General features: G+C 48.7%; 4 protein-coding genes across 4 annotated transcripts; all 4 read right to left on the bottom strand.

Annotated features, from left to right (window-relative positions):
* Positions 1-602: 602 nt before the first annotated feature.
* J3458_019343 (uncharacterized protein) lies at positions 603-1,155 on the bottom strand (the record flags this gene model as incomplete). The annotated part of the gene is made up of 3 exons (XM_007810382.2): positions 603-730; positions 786-919; positions 980-1,155. The coding sequence occupies 3 exons, from the start codon at positions 1,153-1,155 to the stop codon at positions 603-605; spliced, it is 438 nt and encodes a 145-aa protein (XP_007808573.2).
* A 6,495-nt stretch (positions 1,156-7,650) lies between these two features.
* Positions 7,651-8,130, bottom strand: J3458_019342 (uncharacterized protein; the record flags this gene model as incomplete). The annotated part of the gene is made up of 1 exon (XM_007810380.2): positions 7,651-8,130. The coding sequence occupies one exon, from the start codon at positions 8,128-8,130 to the stop codon at positions 7,651-7,653; it is 480 nt and encodes a 159-aa protein (XP_007808571.2).
* A 1,460-nt stretch (positions 8,131-9,590) lies between these two features.
* On the bottom strand, positions 9,591-10,046 carry J3458_019341 (uncharacterized protein; the record flags this gene model as incomplete). Its single annotated transcript, XM_066121474.1, has 1 exon — positions 9,591-10,046. The coding sequence occupies one exon, from the start codon at positions 10,044-10,046 to the stop codon at positions 9,591-9,593; it is 456 nt and encodes a 151-aa protein (XP_065973500.1).
* Positions 10,047-10,391: 345 nt separating this feature from the next.
* J3458_019340 (uncharacterized protein) lies at positions 10,392-10,694 on the bottom strand (the record flags this gene model as incomplete). Its single annotated transcript, XM_066121473.1, has 1 exon — positions 10,392-10,694. The coding sequence occupies one exon, from the start codon at positions 10,692-10,694 to the stop codon at positions 10,392-10,394; it is 303 nt and encodes a 100-aa protein (XP_065973499.1).
* Positions 10,695-10,723: the final 29 nt, after the last annotated feature.

The following is a 10,723-nucleotide window of genomic DNA, read 5'->3' as shown; positions in this document are numbered from 1 at the left end:
GAATTCCGGACACAATTAACAAGGTGATGACGTATGCGGATTTCCATGGAAAGAGCTTATCGGCCTCCTCAAAGGCAGCTGTTAACCCGAGTACGGCCAAGAGAACCAGGACAGTTCCAAGTATATCTACACGCCCCAGCGTCTTTTTGGCACTGTGATGCATCGCGTTTGCGGTTGTTTGGCGTCTATCTTGACCGTGGTGTGGGAAACCACTTGGTATAGACAGGACAGATATAACAAGTGCCGGAGCGGCTATCGGAACGCTGTCATGGCCTGTGTTAGCCCGGTTCCCAACATCAAAAACGAGAAATTTTCGGCAAAATTTTGACAAACTTGATAATAAAGATCCATCTCCACGTTGTATTAGCGGCTATGGCTCCGCCAATAATGGGTCCTACCAAAAGAGCTACAGCATTGGTTACAGAAATGTTCGCCACAACTTGCGCATACTTTTCTGGCGGAACGAGATCGAAGACCATGATTGTGCACAGAGAGAAACATCCTCCCCCGCCGATGCCCTGGAAGGCTCGGAAGACAATGCTGCCACATGTCAGTTCATTGGAATCTCGACCATTGTACCATTCCATGGCAGGGACGAGTCCTTACAGCTGCGTCAGTGTCTGCGAGGCACTACAAGCGGCGGAAAAGATGATAAACGTGGCCGTGGACAGTAAGAAGATGGGCTTGCGGCCGAAAATGTCACTGAACTTGGCAAAGATGATGATGACAGCTGCCTCGTACGTGTGAGCAATCGACATGGGGAACTGAAGCCTGATTCAACGTACCGACGTAGCCTAGCAGGTAGCTAGAAACCACCCAGCTTACATCGTCAAAGCCCCCAAGGTCGGTGGTGATTGCAATCAATGCTGTAATCAGGACGGGAATCTCCATGTTCGTGATGAACATCATGGTAGCGATGCTATTTCAACAAAACGTGTCAGTTGCATTGCTGCTTTCCCACCGGTTAAAAATTACTTACGCGACACAGATGAACCTAAACCGAGGGCCTTGGATATACTCCACGGAGACTTCGGCGCTGCGCAGCGAGCCGGAACGTGAAGTGACTCCTACATCATCTGAAACCGAGTTCAATTTGGAACCTGTAGATATATCAAAGGAGTAGCCGTTTAAGCCGGCACCTGCTTCTCGTGCCATGATAGCCAGAAAGCCAGGTTGGATATCTCTTGCAGGCAGGGAATATTCTGAGGAAGAAATCAAAGACGTTATTTTCCAGTCTATCACGAAGCGAAAGTTGTGAGTCTTCCCGGAAAGCCAAGGATTATATCACTTCAATAAGGTGTTGACGAGCCTCCTTCATGGGGGACCGGTGGGTATGAATTACTGATGTGATGGTCAGCGCTTACGGGGAGGGTTGCATGCAGTGCTACGGATTACTAGCGGCATGAGATACTTGCAACACACAAGGCAGACGAGCTTGGCGGCTGATTCATCCCTGTCCAAATGGTACTATTCTGTGTATGCAAGGTTCCTTCCAAAGCGGCCCCCAAAAAACACGTCTATACTTGCGGAGGTGACTGCAGCAGTTAATCATGCACATCTGCTTGTCATAGGCCCAAGACACCGCCTCTGTCGAATGTTGCCTTGAGTAAGGCGTCCCAGCCTGCCATGCGTATCGGTCTTATCATACTTGTCATTGCATGAACTTTTGTGTGTGTATATTCGACGCCTCCCGCTCAAACCAAGTACAGTGCAAGATGCGCAAACCAATTTTCGACAATGATACGCCTGGCTGCTTGATAGTAACCCCCAAAAACAGCGTTAAAAGTTACACTCGGTGCGGGTCACTCACATTTAAGGAGTAAGCCTCGCAGTGACGTGGCCTGTAGAAGAGCGTTTCCTGTATACTTGCACACGTGGACTATGAAGGGACAATGCTCCTTTCGCTGCTTAGCGGAAACAAGAAAGGCCAACTCATATGGGGTCCGTTAGAATTAAACCTAGTGTGGCTCATGACACTTGCAACTCTTGGATGAAATGCGACAGAAAGAAAGCAGGCAACAGGAAATAGTGAATAAAGGCGCGGCTCAAGGATAAACGTACCACGTACCACCGCCCAGCTTGCCTTGAGCCACTCAACACCTCGACGAAGCTAACAGAAGTATATGGATTAGAGTCACTAGATAACTTTTATGTTGATTCTCAAGCCCATTAATCTACAGCAACAACAATCACGAGATTGCTAGTTGGCTTTACCTTGTTCTTTGCATGCCGTTAGCGCGGCGGTATTTACGGCCTTGAGTAACATTCGTTAGAGACCTTGCGCGGTGCAAAACGCACAATCAGGCACCAAAGCGGCTTTTAAAGATGAGATGAACCTGTCTCATCAGGCGGAACCTTGGCTGGAGAAGAGAGTGTACAATTATCAGTTGGCCAGCTCGTGGCAGTCTAGACATGCTGTCTCGAGCTCTTAAGCGGTTTCGATGCCTGCATCCAAATTGGCAACCGGGAAGAGAAGGTGGCTCGACGGGGGTACTCTTGGCATCGCACTTCGCCATGCTCGAGACCAAGGAGCCATAGCCGATGGAATATTTGTCCAGAATCATAGTAGAACTCTACAAAGTATATATCGGCGGCAGCCACGAGGTTGAATTGCTCAGTGACGCAAATCAGGCATGCGCCAATGAGCTGGTCGTCATCAGTGACAGCCACGAATCCCCCAAATCACTGCTCTTCCTGACTACATATGTAGTATCCTCCAATCTGCTCAGCGCTCTCGAGATATGGGACAGGGTCACTTTCTCGACATGCCCTCCGCTTCATGCTCGATTCTCTGTCGGCATGCGCTTCTTCGCAGCGTAGTAGAGCGCAGTCCTTTTTCTTTTCGGAATCCATGCCACCAACGTCGTGACCAGTCTGAAGACGAGTTGATCATGGCAACGTTGCCAGTGATAACAGCCTGTCGTAAGCCTGTGGCCGCCCTGCAACAGCGTAGCGTGACTTGTCAAATGCCAAGTCACTGGTCGCTTTGTAGAAATGGCTAGCTGGCCCACGATCTACATATGTAGCCATCCATCTGCAGTAGCTTGTAGAAGAAGCAAGCTCATGATGGAACTATGTCCTCCATTTTCAGCACAGAAAAGAGCTCTCGGCTGAAGCATTGACGTTGGCCCCTTGGTTCAACAACCGCCTCCTCCGTTCGTCATCTTCTAATGGCTGGTCACTATCAATGTTGTCAGAGTTATAGTCAACATGGCCAGGTCGTTTTTGCAGTGCAAGCAAAGCAACTTCTTTCATATGAGCGGCGAAATGTGCCCGAAGAGCTTCACTCGAGAAGACGACACTTGATCCCTTCTTCTGGGGGTTGAAAATCGTCGCCAAATGGGCAGCACGCCAGCACCTTGTCACGGACTGGTCTTCGTGCCGCGCTGCTGAGAGTCCCGACATGCGTTTCGGGAACCCCATGCTCCTGATACTGCGTCTCCTGATCAAAGATGATGGGATCGTGAGAGGGGGCTCTGCACTCCCGTGCTTGTCCGTGAGCGCTCTGCATGTGGCTGGTCCAGGCTTTTGACGTTGCGAATGTGGGCGGACCGGTCCCATGTTGACAAAGCTGCACCTCGCGTCAAGGTCAAGGAAGCCCCTGAATAGGCCCTTTCTTTCTCTAAAAGCCGAGATGCTTCATCTGCGAAAGCTCGTCCTCTAGTCATGACGTTTCCCGGCACGGCGAGGCCACTTTCATCCGTGGAATACATCTACGCAACTTGTTAGGTTGTGCTGCCATTGTAGGTATCTCTACTCTACGACTTACACAGGCCACTGTTTGAAAAGCGTTTGGCATGAATGATGAGCAGAATTCTCCGCGGCCTGACATTCCATCCGGCCCATGGCTCTCTGTATTCTCCAGATAATGGAGGAATATGCCTCGTATCATTCATGAAAGTGTGTTTTCACATGTCCAGAAGAGGTTTACCAAGTGTGTGAGGTGTTTATCGTCACTGGACACCCTTGTCCATTTGGAAACGGGGAGACACTCGAGCGCAACGTTGACTATCATTCCATTATAGCGGTAATCAGTCCCCAGTGGTTCGACCTTGGACTAACTACATGTAACCGAGGGGTGGGCTTCACTAAACAAGAGTGTCAGAATCTGTTGAATTTATAGTTCAGTATGAAGGCGGTTCTGTCAAACCTGAAGCCAAGTCTCTTCGAGGCCACGAGACGGCAAAAGAATGCTTGTCGGAGCAGCGGCCTGGCATCAGTAGCGCCAGCAGTCTGCCCACCCGACACGACGATGGCTCCATTAGAAGATGGAAGGTCGGTTCTGCGTATTGGAGGTTGTTGAACTCAAAATCAGGCGGGAGAACGAGAGCATCAGATATTGAACGTATTGCTGCATCCGTCAATGGCGCTTCTCTAATGTGTTCAGGGACGGTTTGCGCACTGCTCTCTTCTCTCAGCTTCTCAAATGCCACATGTAGAACAGGGCTGCTCTCATTCGGGTACCCCCTGTCTTGAACTTGGGCTTCGCGAACAGTCATGCATTCTGGCACTGCGTAGTGACAGAGGCGATTTGCACGAACACATGGTAAGCAGTTGGGCAGCAGTCCGTCGCACGAAGAGTCTGGTGCATTAGTCACCCTGGTATACTGGGTATACTGCCCTGAGGTGACTGGAGCTCTTTGCCACTGTCTTTCGCTTTCTACAAGTTCTTACACGACTCTTCTGTCTCTTGCCAAAATGGAAGCTTGGTGTGATTGCTGGTTAACATGGCGTCGATTCTCGCGACTACACTGCGCCGAAAAGCTGAAAGGAAGTTTTTGGTATTAAAAAGAGAGCAAGCTGCAGACAGAGTCTTCGGTATGAATAGCAAGAATAATGATAATTCTTCTCATAACGTGACAGATGTATCGACTCGAGGAGGTTCTATGTGACTAGACACTATGGCAGGCTTATATAAGTACTAGCGACTGTTACATGTTCAAAAGCCGACCGCTGCTTGTTTAATTGCCCGTTCTAGACCATGACCCAGCCCCTGCATAGATTTAGTTGCCAGAGACTCAAGAGCACGAATTAAACTACGCGCAGTTGGAGCACACCAAACTATCCTGCTGCATAGCCATAAGCATCTCTTCCATCACTCAATATCAAGGCTCTCGGAAATCATACTGATACTCAGCACAATAGCAAATCGTACCACCGCAGCTGACCCTCTTATCCGGAGGTCTGGACATTTCGAATGCGAAGCAGCTCTCTTATCCCGGACCACGTAAACACAATCTGAAGCAGCCTGGTGGATTCGAATTAGTAGAATGACGAAACAAAGGACATGTAAACCCACAGCTCGACCACCATGAGAATTAATATCGCAATCCCAACTGCAGCTGAGCTTGCTGTAGCTTTCGGATCGGATCTGGAGATGTCGGGTCTCGTGAAAGAGACCAGAAACCCGAATGCGATAGCGTATCCGATGCCCAAAGCGCCATCATAGAGCACTCTTCTCCAATAATGTGACCGGCGATTAGCACCAAGGATACACCACACCTCAAAGGAGCTTGTCAATAGGGTGGAAATGCATGGGCTCAGCACGGCCGCACCCCATTTTCCACGAGGAACCACAGAGAGGGTGATGGATGCCAAAATAGTTAGAGCAATGGAGCATAGGATGCCGAAAGAGCGAGCCGCAAGATAGACGTGGCGGTTTGGCGAGCCTTGGGGATACGGACTTCCATCTATGCCACAGCTCACGGCTCCCCGGCGAGTTGTCTCATGTTGCCGATGGGCATGAAAAGACGACGCATCTGGTGGCTTGCGCATCGGGTCCATTTCGAACCGTCCCATATTTTCGTCTGGGAAGTTTCTAGCCATGTTGGATTCTGGAGGAACTGTCAAACACAGCGATTAGAGTATCCGGCGGACTCAACTATAAATACTCGACAAAAATGCCTGTTCCATGAACCTTGATGCTTCTTTACCTACCGAGCTGGCTGGTCGGCATGAGGTCATGGTCCAGCAACGATACAGGAATTGCTGGTGGTCCAAAGGGTGGTCAGCTCGTATCTCGCTTTTGTTGCAGCCCCGTTCGCCGACAAATGCCGCGCCTATTGGAACCCACAAAGACAGCCACATAAATGTGAATGGTTGACCTCGCGAGCCGTCAGTGGCGGATGGCTGCGCTTCAGGCCGGTCTTGTTGGCGGAGAGACTACTGACACATTTGCAAGTGTTTAGCTCAGGGCCACCTAGGCCCTTCCTTCAGCCCGTCGCTGCATATTCCTATGAGTGGACGGCCAAATTGATGAACCATTTGCTATTCCCAAACACCGTATGAGGGGGATGGCCAGCTTTTTTTGCCAGTTTACGCATGTTTTCCAAGGTAAGTGTCAGGGCCGTGGAGATGTAGAAAGCGCCAAGAGGACACACTGATCAGGTGGATATCGGGAAGAGAATAATCGCCTAAGAGCTGCTATTACTAGAGTTTTCTGTTTCCTGACTTTACGGCAAAGCCCGATCATCATCGTAATAATGAGCCTGAGTCTTGGAAGAGGACATGGCGCTGCGGTCTTAATTCCAGTCAGGGCTCTTATATGTAAGTCTTTATAGCTTCCTACAATGTCATAAAGCATTGAATAAGTACTCTAAGTACGTACCCTTTATACGGGTAGTACGCTCAAGAACACACATCGCGGGAATGGCCTGTCAAGTCCAAAGAGAAGGGAGCTTCGTGTATTCAGAAATATATTTATATGTACAATCCCGTAGTAAGTACGGTACCGTAGCTCAGTTACAGTACCTACATCTACGACAAGGTCCCATTACTACCCTCCGCATCAAACAGTTTATCGAATCATGCGAAGATTAAAAGCTTAAACACAAGGTCCTTAACTAAAATCAAGACCCTAACGCCATGTTCTCATGTAAGACCCAGGGTTCATTGAGTAGACGGCCTCGCAGGCATAAGAAGCTTTGCATCGGCTTTTCTTAGTGCGTCTCGTGATCTCTGAAAGTTACAAGTGCTTTTTTGCATGGTTTAGACGGAACTGTTCCTCCTGAAGACCGTCTCTCACTGACGTCGTCCTGGTCGCTTCCTGGACACTGCCAGGTGGTCTACCACCAGCAACCTTGGGGAATACATTATCACACGGCATTGGCCATTGACTTGGTAAGATTCCTTCACTCACTGATAGATCGAGTTTATAGCAAGACTATCAATTAACTAAAGCACCTCGCGTAGGCCTAGAGCATCCCTGATGGACCAAACGTTTCCCAGCGACCTAGAGCTTCATCGTACGAGATACACTATTCTTGGGGATAGGTATAGTTACGAAGATTCATAAGCTAGGAGGACATCTAAGTGTTCAAAGTTGTAATACTAAGCACATTCTGATTATTGTATATGCTTACACTACCTTCGTTGTCCAAGATGAGCGGTTCATTTCCGAATCTCAACTTCCAATATCATTACCATATGGGGTGACAGGTATCTTAAAGCTACTAGAAGATTTTTTATCGGTACTATACAAATTAATAAGATAATGATCCGTCCAGACGGCATTTATCCGGAAACTTATGGGCCATCAGAGAAATCGCACCCAACTGTGAAGACGCCTAGATTGTATCCGCCACAATATTGCGAAGCCGCCAACTCTTTCAACAGTTACTCCTCAACGCTTCCTATTTTTTCCATGTACACTTAAGCAGCAATTGACCATTCGATACCCTTGAGAAGCGTGCCGTCTCCATCACGACCCCCAAACGCCTCCCACATATCCAAACACATATCGATAGACTGTTCACTGCTCTTGTTCTCGTCCGCAACCACCGCCTGCTTAGAAACCCCATTGTACGTCATTGTAATAACCTTGCCGCAAAGCTTATTGTTCTGCGCCTGGCCGTGCGGATCGAAGATGCCCGAGGGTAGCGCAACCAAAGATAATTTATCAGGGTCAATGTCCTTGAAGTAGGTGCTCAAGCCGCATGCTCCGTGCTCCCAAAAAGCACTGCGGCAGTTTCCTAGGTCCCCAAACATAAATATCGAGCCATTTGTGTCTTTACCAGACACGCCGTTTGGGCTTGGGCTTGGATTTGGGTTTGGATTGGGCTTATTGCAGGCGGGTGATGCTAATGCGGTGGCTGCAACGGCCAGAGTCGTAGCAAATGATGACAATTGCATTATGAGCGGTGTTTTTAAGTGTCGCAGTAGTAAGTTTTTTCTCTGTGAGTCGATGGACAGTCTTCATCATCGGCGAAAAATGCAAGGCGTGCTTCAACTTTCATGGCAAGTTCTCACTATCCTCAGGTAGCATCACCCCGGAAAATCATTCCGTCTGAAACAATTGGACTGTCAGAGACATGGGCCAAAATCTGATGATTTTACTCGGAAGCTAATCTTAACTCATGTATTACCTGCTCAATCTGGCATGTGGTGCGGAGTGGTACGCGGGCCGCTAGCAAGGGCGGCATGAGAATTACGGAATAAGACAACCCTTCAATGTTAGAAACATGAAACATGCAAACAGAGTTTCTTGGCGCTCTCTGTTACGAGTCAAGACGATGGATATGGGCACTTGATTCGAGGATTGTTGTTTGCTTATCAGTCACCCCGGCTGTTTCAACAGCGAGCTGACGCCTGAATCGCAGAGCCTAGTACAGGTCAAGAACAATTTATTTGCATGTACTATATAGCATATCTTTCCAAATCCTTGAATTAACAGCTCAAAAACAAAGAGAGACTTATTTCCCAATAGGCTTATTTTCCCTTCTCAAGGAGGTTTCTAAGTTGTCGCTTGTTATAACGTACATTGCGGGATCGCACCTGCCACCTTAAGCTGCATCAATTGTCAGGCATTAAGTATTTGCTACATTGCAGGATTTGCTTCTAGGGTGTTCCTGGAATGTTTCAAGCCCTGAGATTATACGAATAGGACACAGCCGAAATCCAGTGGTTAAGGGGTACATTTGATGAATTCTTTTATTTTCCATTGTAAAATCTCCCTTGAGAAGTATTTGTGGCCCTAAATCTACAGGAATCACAGGCCTTCTAACCAGACCAACCGCGCGTTGACTCGGAAGAACTTGACGTGCTAAATGACCCCTGGAAGTGGACTCATAATGGCAAGGACTGCTTGACAAAGTAAGTGGATAATGGAATGACCACTGTAATGGCTTACGGAACTCATGCATTTTGGAATAGATACTGGATTTCTTCTGGTGTTGTTACCTGGGGAGCTGTACATTTTACATACCCTGGACATGACTGGTATAGAGGCTAGTTTGGAATAAATGATTCTGGCTCGTACAAGTTTGCGACTAACAAATTCACAACTCTGTATTACCTTTGTACTGACGTGGTGGCTAGAATCTGGAAAACAAATGAAGCAAAATACAAAAGGTCGGAAACAAGCCATGGTCCCTAAACGATATCTAAAGATAGTTTGTATCCTCGATAGAGTAACAACAGTCCAACATGTTCAGAAGAAATTTGCATACACGTCTGACACCAGAGCATCGGCACTTCCTTCATACTTACCACAACACAAGTAGCCGACGTAGATTCGACAGTACCCAGTGGAGGCCTCTGGGCTCTTTCTCTTCGTTTTCCGCTGCATACTCTTTCACAGGCTTCTCCAGTTCCTAACTCCAGGTTTTGTCCTTATAGTCGTCCCGTCCACGATCGCAGTTTGTGAAGCCCTGATGAGTGTACTGTGTGCTGGCCAGCACGACATTCCACATCGCACCACACTTCCACATAACCAGCATAAGGCGCCACATGAGCCTGATTTTTTCCGAATGCTTGCGAGACAAGCAAGCTTCGAGGACATCTGCGCAGTAGGTGGCCTCTACCGGCAAGCGGGAGTCTCTGCCATCTGCAAAGTCTAGCACTGGGCGCACAAGTCTCGTGATTACGCCTTGGAGATCCTTGAAGCCCGATTCTTCAATACGGTCCAATTCGACCCTCTGACTATCCATGACGAGCTGGCCAGTGTTATATGTCACACCGTTCTGGCTTGTAAAGGTGCTTAATGTAGGTGCTAATAAAAGCTTCTCAGGGCATACGGCATACTCTGCCGACGGAGCGATCCTACTCATGAGAGCCACCGTCCGATGTCGCAAGTTGTCCAATTGCCACCAGTGCGTGAACAATATTGCAAGCGCCCCGGTGTTGAAGGGGTCGTTTTTCGCATACCACTCTACCTGCAGCTATCACCCCTACGTATACAGACCACAAGGCTTCCAGCGACAGGTCGCCCCGTGTCAACGAAGGGATGATGTTGCTAATCTCGCCGCATGAAACGTCTGGGCCAATGTCAATCAGGTCATGGACCGCACAACCAGTTCCTACCATAGCCAAGCTTGCCTCGTCGCCGGGGCAGTCATACCAGACGTGGCAAAAGACAGCGTCGGCTAGTCCTATATCGTGACAAGGCGGCCAAATCATCCCAAATAGCCACGCAAGGGCTGGGACTTGAGGCCCTGCCTTGCATCTTCTAGTGCCGCTTTTGCTTTGAGGGCTGTGAAATTGCACCCTACTACCGTGACGATGTCTAACAAGTGCTCGTTCAGTTCAACGTTTCCGGTATCATGCCCGCGCACAACGGCAAATGTGTTGCTTAGCTTCTCGGCAAGATGTGTATTGAGGGTGCCTGCCGAGTAGTCGAACATGAATGAGGAGTCCATGAGGGCCCAGAGCCCGGCTATGCTGCCGCCATACACACCTCTATCGTAGCCCAGTGCCATGGCAAATAAGCTTGTATTGCGCATGCCTC

The sequence above is a fragment of the Metarhizium acridum genome (genome assembly GCF_019434415.1).
Source record: "Metarhizium acridum strain ARSEF 324 chromosome Unknown scaffold_564, whole genome shotgun sequence".
In the NCBI taxonomy this organism is placed as follows: domain Eukaryota; kingdom Fungi; phylum Ascomycota; class Sordariomycetes; order Hypocreales; family Clavicipitaceae; genus Metarhizium; species Metarhizium acridum.
Note: the sequence above shows the minus strand (reverse complement) of the source record. Positions and strands in the feature narration are given on the sequence as shown.